This window comes from Sarcophilus harrisii, chromosome 5, assembly GCF_902635505.1.
Source record: "Sarcophilus harrisii chromosome 5, mSarHar1.11, whole genome shotgun sequence".
Lineage (NCBI taxonomy): Eukaryota > Metazoa > Chordata > Mammalia > Dasyuromorphia > Dasyuridae > Sarcophilus > Sarcophilus harrisii.
The window spans coordinates 187,481,413-187,499,582 of NC_045430.1; the positions used below are offsets into that span (position 1 = coordinate 187,481,413).

The following is an 18,170-nucleotide window of genomic DNA, read 5'->3' on the forward strand; positions in this document are numbered from 1 at the left end:
CATATGTAAACCTATATCAGATTACTCACTGTCTTGGGGAGAAAAGAGAAGGGAGAAAAATTTGGAGTCAAAATCTTACAAAGATGAACGTTGAAAACCAGTTTTACATGTGATTTGAAAAATAATAAAATACCATTAAGTAGAAAAAAATATGGTTTATCTAAAGTGAGATATCAGATGTGACAAAAATGGAAAATGATAAATATTGGAGAGAATATGGGAAAACTGGGACATTAAGGCATTATTGGTGTAGTTGTGAACTAATCCAACCATTCTGGGAGAACCTATTTTTACAAAAGCAGCTCTTTTTTGGTTACTAAAAATTGGAAATTGAGCAGATACCCATTAATTGGAGAATGGCTCAATAACTAGTGGTTTGTGATTGTCATGCAATATTATTGTGATTATGAAATGACAAGTAGAATGATTTAAAAAAAAAAAACCTAGAGACACTTACATGAACTGTTACAAATGAAATGAGCAGAACTGGAGAATATTATACACAATAACAGCAATATTGTATGATGAACTATGAATGACAACTATTCTCAGCGATACAGTGATCCATGATGATTTGACAGGTATACCACCTCCAAAGAATTGATGTTATTTGAATACAGACTGAAGCACAAAATTTTTCACTTTATTTTTTCTTTTTTCTGTTTTGTTCAAGTCTTCTTGCATAAAATGATTAATATGGAAATATTTTTACATGATTATAACATGTATAACCTATATCATATTGCTTACTGCCTCAGGGAGAGGGGAGGAAAGAGAGAGAAGGATGAATTTAAACTTTAAAAATCAAACTTAAAAAAAAAAAGCCAAATGTTAAATTTTATTTTTATATGTGATTGGGAGGGAAAGTGTTTTTTTAATTTTTCAAAAAGCAAATGACAATTGAGGTATGATCTCATACTCATGAGATAGGTCATGAATGCTGTGGAGAATGTGGGAAATAGTCATATGAGTGCATTGTTGATGGATCTGTTTCCATTCTGGAAAGCAATAAGGAACTATGCCCCAAACTATTAAACTAATTATATATATATATATATATATATATATATATATATATATATATATATTTTAGCAACATTGCTATTAGATTTACACCCCAAAGAGAACAAAAAAAAAAAAAAAAGGAAATATGTACAAATATATTTATAGCAGTTTTTTGTGGTGGTAGTAATGAATTGGAAACCAAAGAAATGCCAGTCTACAGGGATGACTGAAAAAGTTATGCTATATGAACGCGATGGAATACTATTGGGCTGTATGAAATGATGAAAGATTTCAGAGAAACCTTGAAAAACTTATGTGAATGGATACAAAGTGAAGTCAGCAGAACCAAAACAATATCTACAGCAACAGCAATACTATAAAGATAAAAACTCTGAAAACTTTAATAACTGATCAATGCAATGACCAACCACAATTCCAAAAGACTCACAATGAAACTCCTCCAGATAAAGTACTGATGGACTCAGAGTGCAGAGTGCAGTGTATTTACTTTTTTATCTTTTTTCTTTTTTTTTTTTTGATGGACATAGCTAAGGTGGAAATTTGTATAACTATATATATTTGTAATGTTGGGGGTTTTTTTGTTGTTTTTTTTTTTTTTGGCTTTCTCAATGGATGCAGATAGTGGGGAAGAGAAAAATTTGGAACTGAAAATAAAATAATTTTTAGATGATAACTTTTTATTTTTAATATATGCAGAAATAGTTTTCAACAACATTCACCCTTGCAAAACATAGTGCTCTAATTTTTTTCTCATGCTTCCTCCTCCTCCCTGCTTCCCCCCTCCCCAAGATAGCAAGTAATCAATATAGGTTAAACATGTGAATTCTTTTTTTATTCTTTTGAGGCACTTGGGATTAAAGTGACTTGCCCAAAGCCACACAGCTTGTAAATGTTAAGTGTCTGAGGCTGGATTTAACTCGGATCTTCTTGGCTTCAGGGTCAGTGCTCTATCTTTTAAATATTTCCCTATTTGTTATGCTGCACAAGAAAAATCAGATCAAAAGGGGAAAAAAATGAGAAAAAAAAAAAAAAACAAGCAAGTAACCAACAACAACAATAAAAGGAGAAAATACTTTGTTGTGATCCACATTCAGTCCCCATATTCCTCTCTCTGGATGCAGATGGCTCTCTTCATTGCAAGTAATAAAGTAATTTTTTAAAAAAGATAATGGAAACCAAAAAACTCCACATTAGGTGACCAGGCTCAACATACCTTCCAGCGACCATATCTGTCAGCTAAGAGGCCAAATACGATGCTGAACACCATGTAGCCAAAAAACACCATCTACGGAGGTGAGAGAAAATATTTAAATCACAATCTAAAATGTGCCCATTTATCACTTCAACCTTTCTTCTCTAAAATATAAGAAGGAAGTAGAGGCTAATGGTGATGAAAAAGGAAATGTCACAGAGTGGATTCTTTGTGATCTAGTTTGCTATTTTTTTTTAAAGTTTGCTTTTTTAGGACATTTTTGTGATTCCTGCTTACCGCTACTTAAGAATATGTTGCTAAAATGTGTGCACCCTCACTGACTGCATTTCTGACATAAAATAGCAACTATATTAGACAAATAAGTAAATTCTAAATATCAGCACAGATTATTATTAAGAATCTTCTAAAAATATATATAAATAAACCACTCTTCTTATGAAGAATTTGTTTTTTTTTTCTTTATAGTGGAGGCATGTTAGTGAAACCTAGGGACTCTGACTCAGAATTGTGTCTTTAAATGTATAAAATAAAATACAAGGAAGAAACCAATTATATTTAAATAAGGATTTTTTTCTGTCAAAATTCATGGACTTCTGAAATCTATTTACAGATTAAGAGGTCGGTATAGTCTTCTTAAGAACCCCTAGCCTAACTGGGACATTATACAAACATGATTAGAATTTGCAAAGAAAGGAATTTAAATGATCTTGTTGATGGTACTTGGTTACCAATTACACCTGCCTGCTACATTTAGCTAGGTTGCTTTTACCTGCACTTAGAAATGGGAGGTATCTCTGGGTTAGGGTTTAAAACGATACTATGTTATAGAACAATGCACCAAATTGAATAGAAAGTAAATTCTTATAATCGTGGGATCTTAGAAGTAGGAACACTGGGAAGAATAAGGAGTCAAAAGATGACCAGTCGTCAATGGCCTTTGGCCTGAGTTGTGGGCAGTTTCTGCTGACAAAGTTGCTATCACAAGGCCAAAGATCAGAGAGATCTAGAATAAACAGCAATTGAGCAGGGGAGAGGGAACCAGGAAGAACAGAGTACCATGTACAGAGAAGAATCATACTTAAATAAGAATGGGATGAACTGCATACTCAAAATCTCCCTCAAATTATTCAGAAACACTTTTCATGGTTTTGTTCATTTACATCTTTTTTTTTTATTATTATTAAATGCCTATTGTGTACAAGACACTGGTCTTATTACACTTTTTTACATTTTTATTACATTTATTACTACAACTTGTGGTATAATTTTTGACAAACAAGTGGTTAAATTGGAATTGTAATACATCATGCAAGTCTCTTAAAGTGAAGAATGGGATTTTAGAGATCCATTAAAAAGTACCAGTGTAACATTCCCATCTCTCAGACTAAGTATATAAAATGAATAAACAAACATTAAATATGTTTGATAGAAATTGTTAGAAATTTGGTTTATAAGAATTGCTAATAAATGACCAGGTTCTAGAATTCTCCATTTTAGGACTCATAGCTGGGATAAGGTAAGATGATATGAGGATGCTCTGGGTTCCTATTCCTGTATATTCATAGCATGAAGAGGAACTACTCACTGTGGTCACAAAAGCCACTTGCCAGTCCTCCAGATGCCATTCACAACGGATAACAGGGGACACCACAGCGATCAACATGATTTCCATGGCCTCAGCCACCTTGAGGAAGACAACATCAAGTCTGAGTACCCTGTACATAGCTTTCCAAGCCTTTCTCCTCCTTCATTTGTTAAAAAACAAAACAAAAAAAACAAAACAAAAAAAAAAAAACTCTGTATTGATGATTGTAAAAGGTAAATAAAAAGACATGTTCCCTGGCTTTAAGGGCCTTTTAGTTTAATTGAAGAAAAATTATGAGACCTCTAGAAAATGATTACAAACTATTACATGAATAAGTACACGAGTTCCCCTACAGAGGCCCTGGTAGGTGAGAGAATAGATTAAGCACTGGGCCTGGAATCAGGAAAACTCATTTTCCTAATTTCAAATCTGACTTCAGATACTAATTAATTATGTGAGCAAGTCACTTCCTACTATTTCCCTCAGTTTTCTCACCTGTAGAATGAATGGAGAAGGAAATGGTAAACCATAATGGTATCCCTGCCTGAAAAGCCCAAATGAGATCACACAGAGTTAAATACAACTGAAACAAATAGTTTCTTTTTCTAATTTTTTTTTCTAATCTCTTTGTAATACAGACTTTGGAATACCAATAGTGGTATTGCTAAATCACAGGGCACACTCAGTTTTATAGCTCTTTGGGCATAGTTCCAAATTGCTCTCCAAAATGGTTGGATCAGTTCACAACTCCATTAACAATGTATTAGTGTTATAGTTTTGCCGCACCCCTCCAATATTTATTATTTTCCTTTTCTGTCATATTAACCAATTTCATGTATCTCACAATCAATAGTATTTAAAGCATTTTTTATATGACCATAAATATCTTTGATTTGTCTGAAAACTGTTTCCTCATATCCTTTGGCAATTTGTCAGTTGTGGAATGATTTATATTCTTATGAATTTGACTCAGTTATTTATATATGAGAAATTAGGCCTTTATCAGAGAGGTTTGCTGTAAAAAAAAAAAAAATTCCAGAGTTTTCTTTCTAATTTTGGTTGTGTTGTGTCTTATTTTGGAGGGGGGGGGGGGGCGAGTTGTACAAGTTTTTAGATTTTATAATCAAAATTATTCATTTTACATTTTGTAATGCTCTCTCTACATCGTTTGGTCCTAAATTCTTCCTTTATCTGTGATCTGAAAGGTAAACTAGTCATGCTCTCCAAATTAGCTTATGATATCACCCTTTATGTCTATATCATGTACCCTTTTTTATTTTATCTTGGTATATATAGTTTGAGATGTTGGTCTAACCCTAGTTTTTGCCATAACTGTTTCAGCCTTCCCAGCAGCTTTCATCAAAAAAAAAAAGTTTTTGTCCCCAAAACTTGGGCCTTTGGGTTTAACAATTCTAGATTACTATGGTCATTTATTATTGTGTATTGTGTATTAAATCTATTCCACTGATCTACCATCTATTTCTTAGCCAGTATCAGATTGTTTTGATGATTACCACTTTATAATTTGAAATCTAATTCAACTAGGCCACCTTCCTTCATATTTTTCCATTGATTCCCTTAATTTTCTTGACATTTTGTTCTTCTAGATAAATTTTATTTTTTTCTCTATCTCTTAAAATGTTTGATTGATATGGTACAGAATAGATCAATTTAGGTAGTATTGTCATTTTTATTATATTGGTTCAGCCTATCCATGAGCAATTAATATTTTTCCAGTTGTTTAGATCTAACTTTATTCAAAAAGTGTTTTGTACATACTGATGGAGAATCATGAGCTAGAAACCTTGAGATGATAAGTATGCTTTAGGAAATTGAATTGTTAGTATATGTAGAAATTAACATAGTAGCTCCAGAAAATCTTTTTTTTTTTTTTTTGGCAAGTTTTCACCAGTTCAAGGATAGCCATGGACAAATAATTTATTCTATGGTAATGAATATACTGAAAATAAACCTTTGAATTTTAGCATATCAAGCTTCATATAGCAAATTCTATTCCTGATAGCATACTCAAATACTTTTCAGCTAGGCAAAATCTGCTTGAAATTATTCTCTTCTATAATCTAAGATCCATCCATGTCAAGTTGAGATGTCAGAGATACTAGAGTAGGATTTGTAAAATTGTATTTTAACAAAAAAATAAATTTATTATGATAACCAAAAAAAAAAGTGTTTTGTAGTTGTATTCATATAATTCCTGGTTGTTTTTTTCTTGGCAGGTAAACTCAAATATTTCATATTTTCTATAATTATTTTAAATCAAATGTTTCTTTCTAGCTCTTGCTGCTAGACATTGTTGGTAATGCTTAATGTAGTATTGGGATAAATAGTCCTTTAATTGATTGGTAGAATTCACTTGTGAATCTTTCTAGCCCTGGGGATTTTTGTTAGGGAATTTATAGATGCTTTGTTCAGTTTTGCTTTTTTTCTAAGATGGGGTTATTTAAATATTCTATCTCCTCTTCCGTTAATTTGAGCAATTTATATTTTTGTAAATACTCCTCTATTTCACTTAAATTGCCATATAAGTTCACTTCTTGACAGTATTCTTTCCAGAGATTTATACATTGATAATGAAATTGGCACTTGCATTGCCAGCTAGCTCAGTGTTTGGAGGACTCCACAGGAAAGTGTGGGAGAGAAGATGTATTAGACTGCCTACCAAACTGAAGGTCAATAGAGCCATTGTGCTGACCTCATTGCTGGATGCCCATGAAATTTGGACAGTATACCAGCATAATGCCAGAAAACTGAATCACTTCATTTGAATTGTCTTAGGAAGATTCTGAGATCACCTGACAGGATAAGATACAAGACACTGAGATCCTTTTTTCAAACTAAACTGCCATACATTCAGAACTGTACTCCAAAGAATGTAACTTTGTTGGGCTGATCACACTGTTTGAATGCCAAACATACACTTGCCAAAAAAAAAAAAAAAGGGAAAAAACCTTTTTATGAAGAGCTCACACAAGGCAAGTGCTCAGGTGATGGTTGGGGATAAAAACCATACAAGGGCACTCTCAAGGTCTATTGGGAACTTTAGAACTGATTGCCTGACATGGGAGATGCTGGCACATACCACCCATCATGGCATGTCTTCATCAGAACTGAAGTACCTCAAAAGCAATCCAAAATTTGCAAATTTAGAGAATCTATCCCAATGTTCTTATGAACCATTTGTGCTTGACTTGTGGTAAAGCATTCCAAGGTCATTTTGGTCTGATCAGCCACAGCAAGACACAATAAAACTTGACTAATATAATGGTGTCATTTTGGTCTTCTTCAAGAATAAAGGACAACAGGGCAGCTAGGTAGTGCAGTGGAAAGAGCACCAGCCCTGAAGTCAAGATGACCCAAGTTCAAATCTGGCCTCAGACACTTGGCACTTCCTAACTATGTGACCCTGAAGCAAGTCACTTAATCCCATTTGCCTCAGCAAAAAAAAAAAAAGAATAAAAGACAACAACCAAACCAAATTATCATATTATTGACATCTGATTGGGCAAAATTGCTCCTAATAATTCTTTTAAATTCCTGTTCTTTGGTGGCAAATTCACTCCTTTCATGTTTGATACAAATAATTTGGTTTTCTTCTTTCCTTTTTTAAGTCAAATTAACCAATGGTTTATTTTATTGGGGTTTGTCCAATGGTTTTCTTTCTTTCGATTTGATTAATTTCCCCTTTAATTGGGAAAATTGTTCCTAATAATTGTGTTAAATTCCTATTCTTTGCTGGTAAATTACTTCATTCATGTTTGATACTGGTAATTTGGTTTTCTTCTTTCCTTTTTAAAATCAAATTAGCCAATTTTATTGGCGTTTGTTCAAAGGTTTTCTTATTTTTAATTTGATTAATTTCTCTTTGATTTTCAGAATTTCCAATTTGTTAATTGGGGATTTTTAATTAATTCTTTTTCTAGGTTTTTTTTTAATAGTTTCATGACCAATTCATTGATTTGTTCTTTTTCTATTTTATGGACATAATCACTTAGGGATACAAAATTTCCCCTAAGTTCTGCTTTGACAGCAACCCATAAATTTTGGCATTCATCTCATTGTTATTTTCTTTAATTAAATTACTATTTTTATGATTTGTTCTTTGACCCACTTATTCTTTAGAATTAAATTACTTAGTTTCCAAGTAATTTTTGATCTATCATTCTACTGCTCTTTTTTTTTAAATTATAACTTTTTATTGACAGAACCCATACCTGGGTAATTTTTTACATTATCCCCTGCACTCACTTCTGTTCCAACTTTTCCCTTCCCTCCCTCCCTCAATCCCCTCCCCCAGATGGCAAGCAGTCCTATACATGTTAAATATGTCACAGTATATCCTAGGTACGATATATGTGTGCAGAGCCGAACAGTTCTCTTGTTGCACAGGGAGAATTGGATTCAGAAGATAGAAATAACGCAGGAAGAAAAACAAAAATGTAAACCGTTTACATTCATTTCCCAGTGTTCTTTCTTTGGGTATAGCTGCTTCTATCATTGATCAATTAAAACTGAGTTAGATCTCTTTGTCAAAGAAATCCAGTTCCATCAGAATACATCCTCACACAGTATCGTTGTTGAGGTATATAATGATCTGGTTCTGCTCATTTCACTTAGCATCAGTTCATGTAAGTCTCTCCAAGCCTCTTTGTATTCCTCCTGCTGGTCATTTCTTACAGAACAATAATATTCCATAACATTCATATACTACAATTTACCCAAGGATTCTCCAATTAATGGGCATCCGTTCATTTTCCAGTTTCTAGCCACTACAAACAGGGCTGCCACAAACATTTTGGCACATACAGGTCCCTTTCCCTTCTTTAGTATCTCTTTGGGATATAAGTCCAGTAGCAGCACTGCTGGATCAAAGGATTTTGATAACTTTTGATATTATTTTGCACAGTTTGATAACTTTTGGGGCATAATTCCAGATTGCTCTCAAGAATGGTTAGATTCGTTCACAACTCCACCAACAATGCATCAATGTCCCAGTTTTCCTGCATCCCCTCCAATAGTCATTATTTTTTCCTGTCATCTTAGCCAATCTGACAGGTGTGTAGTGGTTTCTCAGAGTTGTCTTAATTTGCATTTCTCTGATCAATAGTGATTTGGAACACCCTTTCATATGTCCACTGCTCTTTTTGAATATATATTTTAATTGCATTGGGATCTGAAAGGGTTACATTTAATATTTCTGCTTTTCTATATTTGGTTGTAAGGTTTTTCTGCTTGAATACATGGTCAATTTTTGTGTGGATTTCATGTACCACTAAGAAAAGGTATATTTCTTTCTATTTCCATTCATTTTCCTCCAGAGGTGTATCATATCTAACTTGTCTAAAATTCTACTTCTTTCTTCTTAACTTCTTAACTTCTTTCTTATTTTTTTTTTAAGGATTATTGACTTCTGTGAGGGAAAAGTTAAGACCCCTTAATAGTATAACTTTAGTGTCTACTTCCTTCTGTAATTCATTTAACTTCTTTAAAAAGTTAGATGCTATAGTTTTTGGTGTATATATGTTTAGTATTGATAATACTTCATTGTCTATGGTACCTTTTCAGCAAGATATAGTATTTTTTCATTATTTCTTTTAATTGGATCTATTTTTGTTTTTGCCTTGTCTGAGAACATGATTGCTACCCTTGCCATTTTTTCAGCTGAAGAATAATAGATTCTTCTCTAGCCTCTCACCTTTGTTCAGTGTGTGTCTCTGTGCTTCAAATATATTTCTTGTAAACACTACACTGAAGGATTCTGGGTTTTAATCCATTCTATTTCCTATATCCATTTTATGGGTGAAGTCATACCATTCACATCTACAAATGTGATAGATATGTTTTTCCTTCTATCCTATTTCCCGCTTCTTTATCCTTCTCTTTCTTCTCTTTCACTTTGTCCCTCCTCACAAGGATTTTATTTCTGACTACCACCTCCCCCAATTTGTCCTCCTTTCTGTCAATTCCACCCTCCTTCTCTTATTGCCATCCCTTTTTACTTCCTTAGAGGATAACATAAATGTCTATATCCAATGTATATATGTTCTTCCCTCTAAGAACCAATTCTGATGAAAGTGAGGTTCAACTGTTGCCCACTACCACCACCCCCAATCTTCCCTCCTCTGTAATAATGCTTTGTGTGCTTCTTTTATGTGAGAGACTATTCTCCCATTCCAGCTTTCCCTTCTTGCTTCTCTCAATTATATCTTATTTCTTACCCCTTATTTTTTGTTTTGTTTTTTAAGATAGTATCCAATTACAGTCAAGTCATACCCACACCCTCCGTCTATATATACTCCTAATTGCTCTACTAATGATAAAATTTTTAAGAGTTACAAATATTATCTTGCTATGAAGGACTATAAACAGTTCAACCTTATGAATCCATTGTGTTTTCTCTTTCCTATTTACCTTTTTATGTTTCCATTGAAGCTTTCTATTGAAAGCCTTCTCATTGAAGGAGGGATTTTAGCTGGGACTTGAAGGAAGTCAAGTAAGCTGGGAAGGAAGATGAGGAGGGAGAGCATTCCATGTGTGGGGGAACCACTAGTGAAAATGTCCAAAGTCAGGAGATGGAGCGTCTAATTTGAGGAACAAGAAACAGTGTCATTGTATCAGAGTACATGAGGAGTAATGTGTAAGAAGTCTGGAATGATACGAAGGTACTAGGTTACGAAAAACTTTGAATACTAAACAGAGGATTTTTATATTTGAACCTGGAGATAATAAGAAGCCATAGAAGTTTACTGGATGCTGTTATAGGTAACAAGATCAGGGTGGAAAATGGACCAGAAAGGAGATATTTGAGGCAAGGAGACCAACCAGCAAGATGTTGAAATAGTTCAGGCACAATATAATGAGACTACATCAGAGTGGTTGCAATATCAGGGGACAGAAAGGAGACATATACAAGAGATGTTATCAAAAAGACTTAGGTTTTGAAAACAAATTGGCTATGGAGAGTGGAAAATTATGAGAAATCAAGGATGAAATATAAATTTCAAGCTGGGATCACTGGGATATTGGTTATGCCCTTGGCACTAGAGAAAATTAGGAAGAGGGGAACCTTGGTGGTAGTGGAGAAATCATGAGTTGAGTTTTGGACATGTTGAGCTTAAGATTTCAAGAAGACATTTAGTTCAAGATATACAATATATAGTTAGAAAGGAGTTAGTGTTGAATAAGCAGATCAGTGAATCATCAGCACAGAGATGATAATCATTATCTCCATGACAGTTGATAATTTCAACAATAATAATTTAGAGGCAGAAGAAAAGAAAGTCCAAAACAGAGCTTTAGGGAACACTTATAGAAATTACTTAAATGAAAATCCAGCAAAGGAAATTGAAAAATTGCAATGTGACAATGAGGAAGAGAACCAGGAAAGAATAGAGGGAAGAGAACTCCAGGAGAAGGTGCTAAGCAATGCAAAGGCTGAAGAGAGAAAAAGAGAGATAAAGGATTAAAAGTATTAAAAAAAAAAAAAAAAAAAAAGACATTAGATTTAGCCATTGGAGAACATTGATTATTTTGAAGAGAGCAATTTCAGTTGAATGAGGTCAGAAGTCAGACTGCAAAGAATTAAGAAGAGAGCAAAAGAAAGTAACATGGCACAATTGTACTATTGTACCTCTGAAGTTTAGTAAATGCATGGCATGGATTCCCTTCCCTAAACTTCAGTTTTCTCATTTATAAAATGAGGATTGTCACTCAAACTTCAGTAGTTCCCTCTTGCCTCTGGGATCAAATACAAAATCCTGTTTTGTAAAATGAACCTCTATCTTACTGCTTCAGGCATTTTCTGTGTTTTGGCTGCTGTCATTCATCTCTGCATTGTGCCTTCCTTCAAATCCTAACCAATGCCCCACCTTGTACAGGAAACCTTTCTTGGTCCTTTTTCATCTCAGTAACTTCCCTTTATTGATTATCTCCAATTTATCCTGTATATAGCTTGTCTCTACACAACTATTTGCATGCTATCTCCCTCATTGTACTGTGGGCTCCTTCAAAACAGAGACTTTTCCCCCTTTCTTTGAATTTCCAGTGCCTGGTATATAGTAAGCCTTAATTAATGTTATTGACTACTGGGAGTAATAATGCTACATACTTTACAGGATGTTGAAAGGCTCAAAGTGCTACAAACACATGAGCTTTTTTTTTTTAGGTTTGATTAGGAAGAGTGTTCTTTGGGTTGAAATATATTTATGTTCTACTGTCCAATGTACTTATTTTTAGCTTTTTATTTTCTTTTTTTTTCAAATAATTATAACTTTTTATTGACAGAACCCATGCCAGGGTAATTTTTTACATCATTATCCCTTGTACTCACTTCTATTCCAATTTCTCCTTTCCCTCCCTCCACCCCCTCCCCCAGATAGCATTTTCAAATTTTTTTTATTTTCAAAATATAGTCAGATATTTTTCAATCTTCACTCTTGCACATGAGTTATTATTTATCAGCATTATTTATGAGTTCCTTATGGATTATCAATAAAGACCTGAATATTTCCTTGCTTCTTAAAATCTCTGGCTTTCTTCAAAGCTCAGCAATTGCCAAGTATATTCTGTATTCTATATCTCTCTAGATATGTATATAGCTATCTACATAGACATGTATCCATATAAAGAGATTGGTATATGTCCATCTTGTCTCCCACAAAAGAATATCACTTCCTTGAAGGTAAGAACTGTTTCACTTTTTGTCTAATAAACAAAGATATTAGTATGTAGTAGATATTGGTAGGAATACCAATATATCTAGATATTGGCATGTAGTAGATGCTTAATAAATGATTATTGATAAATTTATTTTGCTTTCATATTTTTAAGGACATTATCTCTTAGTCTTCTTAATTAAAGAATATTCTTGTAATTCAGTTAATTTTTTTTTTTTTTTATGTCTGACTTTATGACCCTAATTGGGTTGGGGTTTTTGGTTTTTTTTTTTTTTTGGCAGAAATACCAAAGTGGTTTGCCATTTCCTCTCCAGCTCATTTTACAGATCAGAAAACCAAGGCAACAAGATTAAGTGTCTTACCCAGGGTCTCACAGCTAATAAATATGTAAGACTGAATTTGGACTGACAAAGAAGAGTGTTTCTGATTCCAAGTCAGGTACTCTATCCATTGAGCCACTCAAATGCCTGGAACTAATTCCTAGTCTCATTTAAATACTCTTACTTACTCTAGAATAGCAAGAAATGGAAGACTTTAAAATAAAAACAATACTTCCCTGGCTTAGGAAGAATATTAATTATAAAGTTAAATAAAGAAGCCACCTTTGTATTACATTAGTACTTTAGAGACTCTGGATTGATGTTTCTTTCCATAATGCAGTTGTAGTAGGAAGCAGGAAAGAAGATGACTAGTATATTAGAATATACAATTGGAGAGAGATTAATTGCAATAATGTGGTTTATTTGATTTTGAAGTATTGTTAATTCTAAGAACAGGAGGTACTCCCTCATCCCTCCCTATCTCCTTTAAAAAAAAAAAAATCAACAGAATTTTTAAAAATTACCGCTATATTGGATTACTTGCTGGATAGGGGAGGGGTAGAGGGGGAGGAAGGGAGAAAAATTTGGAACATTTAAGTTTTGCAAGGGTAAATGTTGAAAACGATCTTTGCATGTATTTTGAAAAATAAAAAGCCATTATTATGTAAAAAATTATTTAACCTTTGAGATCATCCTTGGTGTGGATGATTTAAAGTCAATTGCTTATTTCCTGTGTTCAAAACAATAGTTTGATATCTGAAGAACTCAATGATAAGATGATACTTACCCCTGTGCTGCCCATGATTAGGAACAGTGCTATGTGAAACCGTCCAAATCCTATGGTCTCGACAGCTTCTTCTACCGTGAATGTCTTTGGCTCTAAGGAAGAAAGGCAAAGCTGGCTTTAAGCAAACACTGATTGGGACGAGTTGGAAGATTTGCTCACTCCTGTAGAAAGGCAATAGAGTGCTTGCTTTGTTTTAAAAACTCTTACCTTTCTGCGATTCTGGGGACTCAGGGCTCAAATCTTTAAGGCTAATTATGGTAACGGGCTCCGTCTTTTTGGCCATTTTCTAAGGGGGTCAGAATCCCAGGCTGCCCTTCTTTCCACTGAAGAGTCTCCTGAGGAAATAAAGAATCCACAAAAAACTTCAGCTGGGATTTTACCATCATTTTGACATCATTCGTTGTCAGTCATTCCTCCCTCCTGTCAGTAGGAAGGCAGGGGACTATTAAGGCAGAATATTTTATTATATAGTCATAGTCATAGTCATTATATGAAGTGTTTTTGCTTCAGTATTTTTATAACAATGGAGGTTTTGATCTACGGTGAGAAAAGAAGGCTTTTTCAAAAATGATTTTAATATAAAAATAAAAGGCATCAATAAAATTGATTTTAATAATATTTGGCAAGGCTTAGCTAGAGAATGGGCCTCTGAGTCAGGAAGAAGTAGACCCATCTCATCTCTGACACACACTGGCTGTGTGACCCAGAGCAAGTTACTTACTTTTTTAGTATTGTAGACAACTTTCTAAAGGAGTAAATTATAGTCATAGTTGTTGTTCTGTATTGATAGAGGAAGTTTCCTCACCAGGGAGTCCCCTATAACAATAAAATCATGGCTTCATACTATCCACCACAACTACCCAAAGAAATGAAAGAATAAATGAATAAATAAACTTTAAGTTTCTGACTGGTGATACCAAAGACAGGGCAGAGGAAATCCTATGATCACGGCTATTCAGGTTCACAAGCCAACAGCAGTCTTAGTAAACTCCCTTCCACAGGCTGGATATTATTTTAAATGAATAATAATTAGATTGACACCCCCATCTAGTCATTTATCCAATCATCTTTCTAGTTGCATGGCAATTACAATCATCGTGCTCTCTCACCAGAAACAGCACCTTCCAAACCTCTGGAAAATATGCACCTAGATCATGGGGCATTCACCTGGCTTTAGAACTCTAAGGTTGAGCTGTATTGACTGGTGATTAAGCTAATGAATGTCAATTCATATCACTCTGTCTGTTGTTGGTATTTAGTCATTATCAATCATGTCTGACTCTTCTTGATCCCATTTGGGGTATTCTTGGCAGATATACTAGAGTGGTTTGTTATTTCCATCTCTAGCTTATTTGACAGATGAGGAAACTGAGGAAAACAGTGTTAAGTGACTTGCCTAGAATCACACAGCTAAGAAGTGTCTGAGGCCAGATTTGAATTCAGGAAGATGAGTCTTCTGATTTCAAACCTGGCATTCTATTCAAGCTTCACCCCAGCTGCCTTTCTTCAGTAGAAGTGAGCAAATTTTTATTTGTATTTCCAGAATGTAGCAAAATGCTTATAAATACTTTTTTTGTTCATTTAACTTACTAAGCTACAAAGAACAGTCAATTAACAATCAGACATTATTGTATTAAACGCCTACTATGTCATGGATCTGAAAGAGATATGAAGACACCTCCTCCGCTACCTTTCAAAAGTGGGAGATCCAAAGGTTTAGAACTTTCAATGTATTTTTTGATTTTATTTCTGATTATTTTTTATCTAGACATTTTTTAATTTTAATTTCATTTTAAAGTAATAGATTTTTATTTTCAAAATACATTCAAAGACAGTTTTCAACATTCATCCTTGCAAATTTTTCTCCCTTCCTTCCCCTAGCCCTCTCTCTTCTAGATGACAAGTAATCTAATATAGATTAAAAATTGTACAATTCTTCTAAACATATTCCTACATTTATTTTGATCAGTTTTATGAAATATATCTCTAGGAGGAAGGAAGGATACATGGAGATATCCAACCAATATAAAATTAAAAGATAAGAACAACAATTTTATTTTAAAATACTTTTTCATTCTTTCTAATTCATAGTGTACAATTTTCTCTCCACCTTTTCCCTTACTTTACTCTCCACCCTCCACCAAAAGAAAAAAAAAAATCTTTTCTCAGGAAGAAAATTTCTACTAGCCCATCATATTGTACAAAAAGACCAAGTCCCCTGTCCCCTGAAAAATATGGTACTCTACAAAGATTGCTCCTAATGTGTATAAGATATTGTAACAAGAATCTTTCATTCGTTTCATTGTTTTTAAACTATCATTTTCAATGTTGCTTTTGATCTCTACATTAGCTCTGCCAGGTAAATCAAACAGGGATTTTCTCTTCCATTTTAAAGATAAATAAGATAAAGCTCCAAGAAGTTAGATAATTTGCTAAGAACATAAAGCAAATTAGTAGTGAACCTAAACCCCATTTTCTTAATCCATCAAGTCTTTAATCCATCATTTAGACAATACAGGGAGATCTCTGGAGAGGGCTAATGTCCTAAAGAGAGGAATGATGTATTTGTTTTTGCCTCAGCAAAGAGTTGTTTCATTCTTTATCTCTGTATAAGATTATATGAATCTCAGAGTGGGAAAGGGGAAATGATAAAGCAAAGGATTATCAGGAAACAGAGGGAATTTCTTGACAAAGTATAGGCTTGAGTACAGGTTCTCTCTTCTTTACTATATAAAATATTTATGCAAATTTTTTTGATATTTTGTGAAAAATCAGAGGCTAAAGCAGGACTAATATCTACCCTCTGAGGACAGAGTAATATGCTGTTATTCCCAGGCTACTACTGTTGTATGACAGTTTTTTATTATCCTGACTCGGTTTCCCTAATTATCCTGACTCAGTTTCTCTAAATTGTGACCTAATGGTTCTGGTAAATCCTGCAACATTACCCTTTCCTCCTTATCATGATGATCCAGATAAGGAGAAAGACCTTCTGTCTTAGGCGTCATCAGAATGTTGGGTGCCTCTCCCCATTCTGTAATTTATCAGATGTCTCCCATGCCTCCCCCATCCTGTCAGAGTCAGATCCATAGTCCTGTTCCCGCTCTCAGCACCCTGACTCCTCCCCTGCCTCGGTCTACCCCTGTATCTGGGATATGTATATGTATATGTATGTCATTGAGAACTCACATTGTTTCCTGGATTCTTGGAGATGATAGTGTCAGTCCTGGGACCAAACCATGGATCCATTTGGTTCCAGTAAATCTCTCCCTTTCAAATTAATTATTAAATACTCTCTAATCTCTATCTTGCCTCAGTTTCTCTGGCATTACACGACCTGGGTAGGAGCAGATGAGCTAAATTAATGAAATGAGGAAGGTATGGCCAGACTTTGAAGTGACATACAGTGAATTTCACCTGGACATATACAGATAAGCCAGAGAGAAGGGAGAGAGAACCTCTTCATATCAGGAGAGAGAGAATCCAAAACAAGTGTTACAACTTTACTGTTTATAAAGCACCTTCATCTAATTATTTGATCTTCATAAACCAATAAAGCAAGAAGGATTGAGATTATATTTTCTCCCATCCCCAGGTCCTCTCAAGCCTCTCCAAAACAAGCTATATGCTATTGACAGTGACTCTGCACTAGTAGACCCAAGGATATAACACAGGTTTACATCAAAACACATCCTGGACTCTGTTCCCTCCTACTCCCTACTTCCAGAGCTATAGAGACCCCAGCTCCAGGCTTCAAAAGGTCTTGATAGCCAGTATGGCCCCAATTTTTTTAAAAGGATAAGCCAAGCTGGGTCTCCCTGAGAAAAGTAAATTCACCAGTTCCAGGCCAGAGAATTGAGGAAAAGAGGGAGAGGGACAGGTCACCAGCATAGGACATTGTGTGTGTGTGTGTGGGGGGGGGGGGGCAGTGCACTCTGCCAAACCAGGGAGAAAGAACACAGCATCCAGCCGGGGTTCATCCTATCCACCCAAAAACCGCTTGGGCAGAGACTTAAGCTGGTGAACTGTGACATACCCATCATGGACGGGGCCAAGACACTTTGAGATCCAACCCTCAAGGAAACCAAGATGAAAGGGGAGGAAATCAGGAAATGAATGATAAGAAAAATAAGTAGGAAAAAAAGGACAAATACTAAAGATTTCAGGAAAAAGAAAACTCATGATTTTGAACATAAACAGATAAATCAACAGGAAGAACAGTAACCACAGAAGGAAACAAGTTCAGACACCTATGATGCAACACTTGATGAGAAAGATCCTATGTTCCCCCACCTCAATTTCTCTGGCTTTGCCCTCCTCCCTGAGTAAAAATGCTATTAGATTTAAACTTGAGATTACTTAGAGCAAGATGCTCCAAATTTCTCTCCCCATGATAATCAGGTCAATCCTATTCTTCCCTATAAACACTGATTGCAAGAGGAAAGATGTTAAGCTCTGGAGGGCTTCTGTGAAACACAATAAGGATGTGGAATGACAACATGCTGTTTCTTGCTGGTTTAAAAAAATGAAATGAGAATTGTGATAA

General features: G+C 34.5%; 1 protein-coding gene across 1 annotated transcript in view; it reads right to left on the minus strand.

Annotated features, from left to right (window-relative positions):
* SVOPL (SVOP like) overlaps positions 1-3,923 on the minus strand; it is a 60,787-nt gene extending 56,864 nt beyond the window's left edge. Inside the window, exons 1-2 of the mRNA XM_031939151.1 lie at positions 3,825-3,923; positions 2,240-2,311 (exon numbers count right to left, since the gene is read on the minus strand). Coding sequence (XP_031795011.1) covers positions 2,240-2,311; positions 3,825-3,911 — 159 coding nt within the window. The 5' untranslated portion in view covers positions 3,912-3,923. The remainder of the gene's footprint in view (positions 1-2,239; positions 2,312-3,824) is intronic.
* Between the last annotated feature and the right edge of the window lie 14,247 nt (positions 3,924-18,170).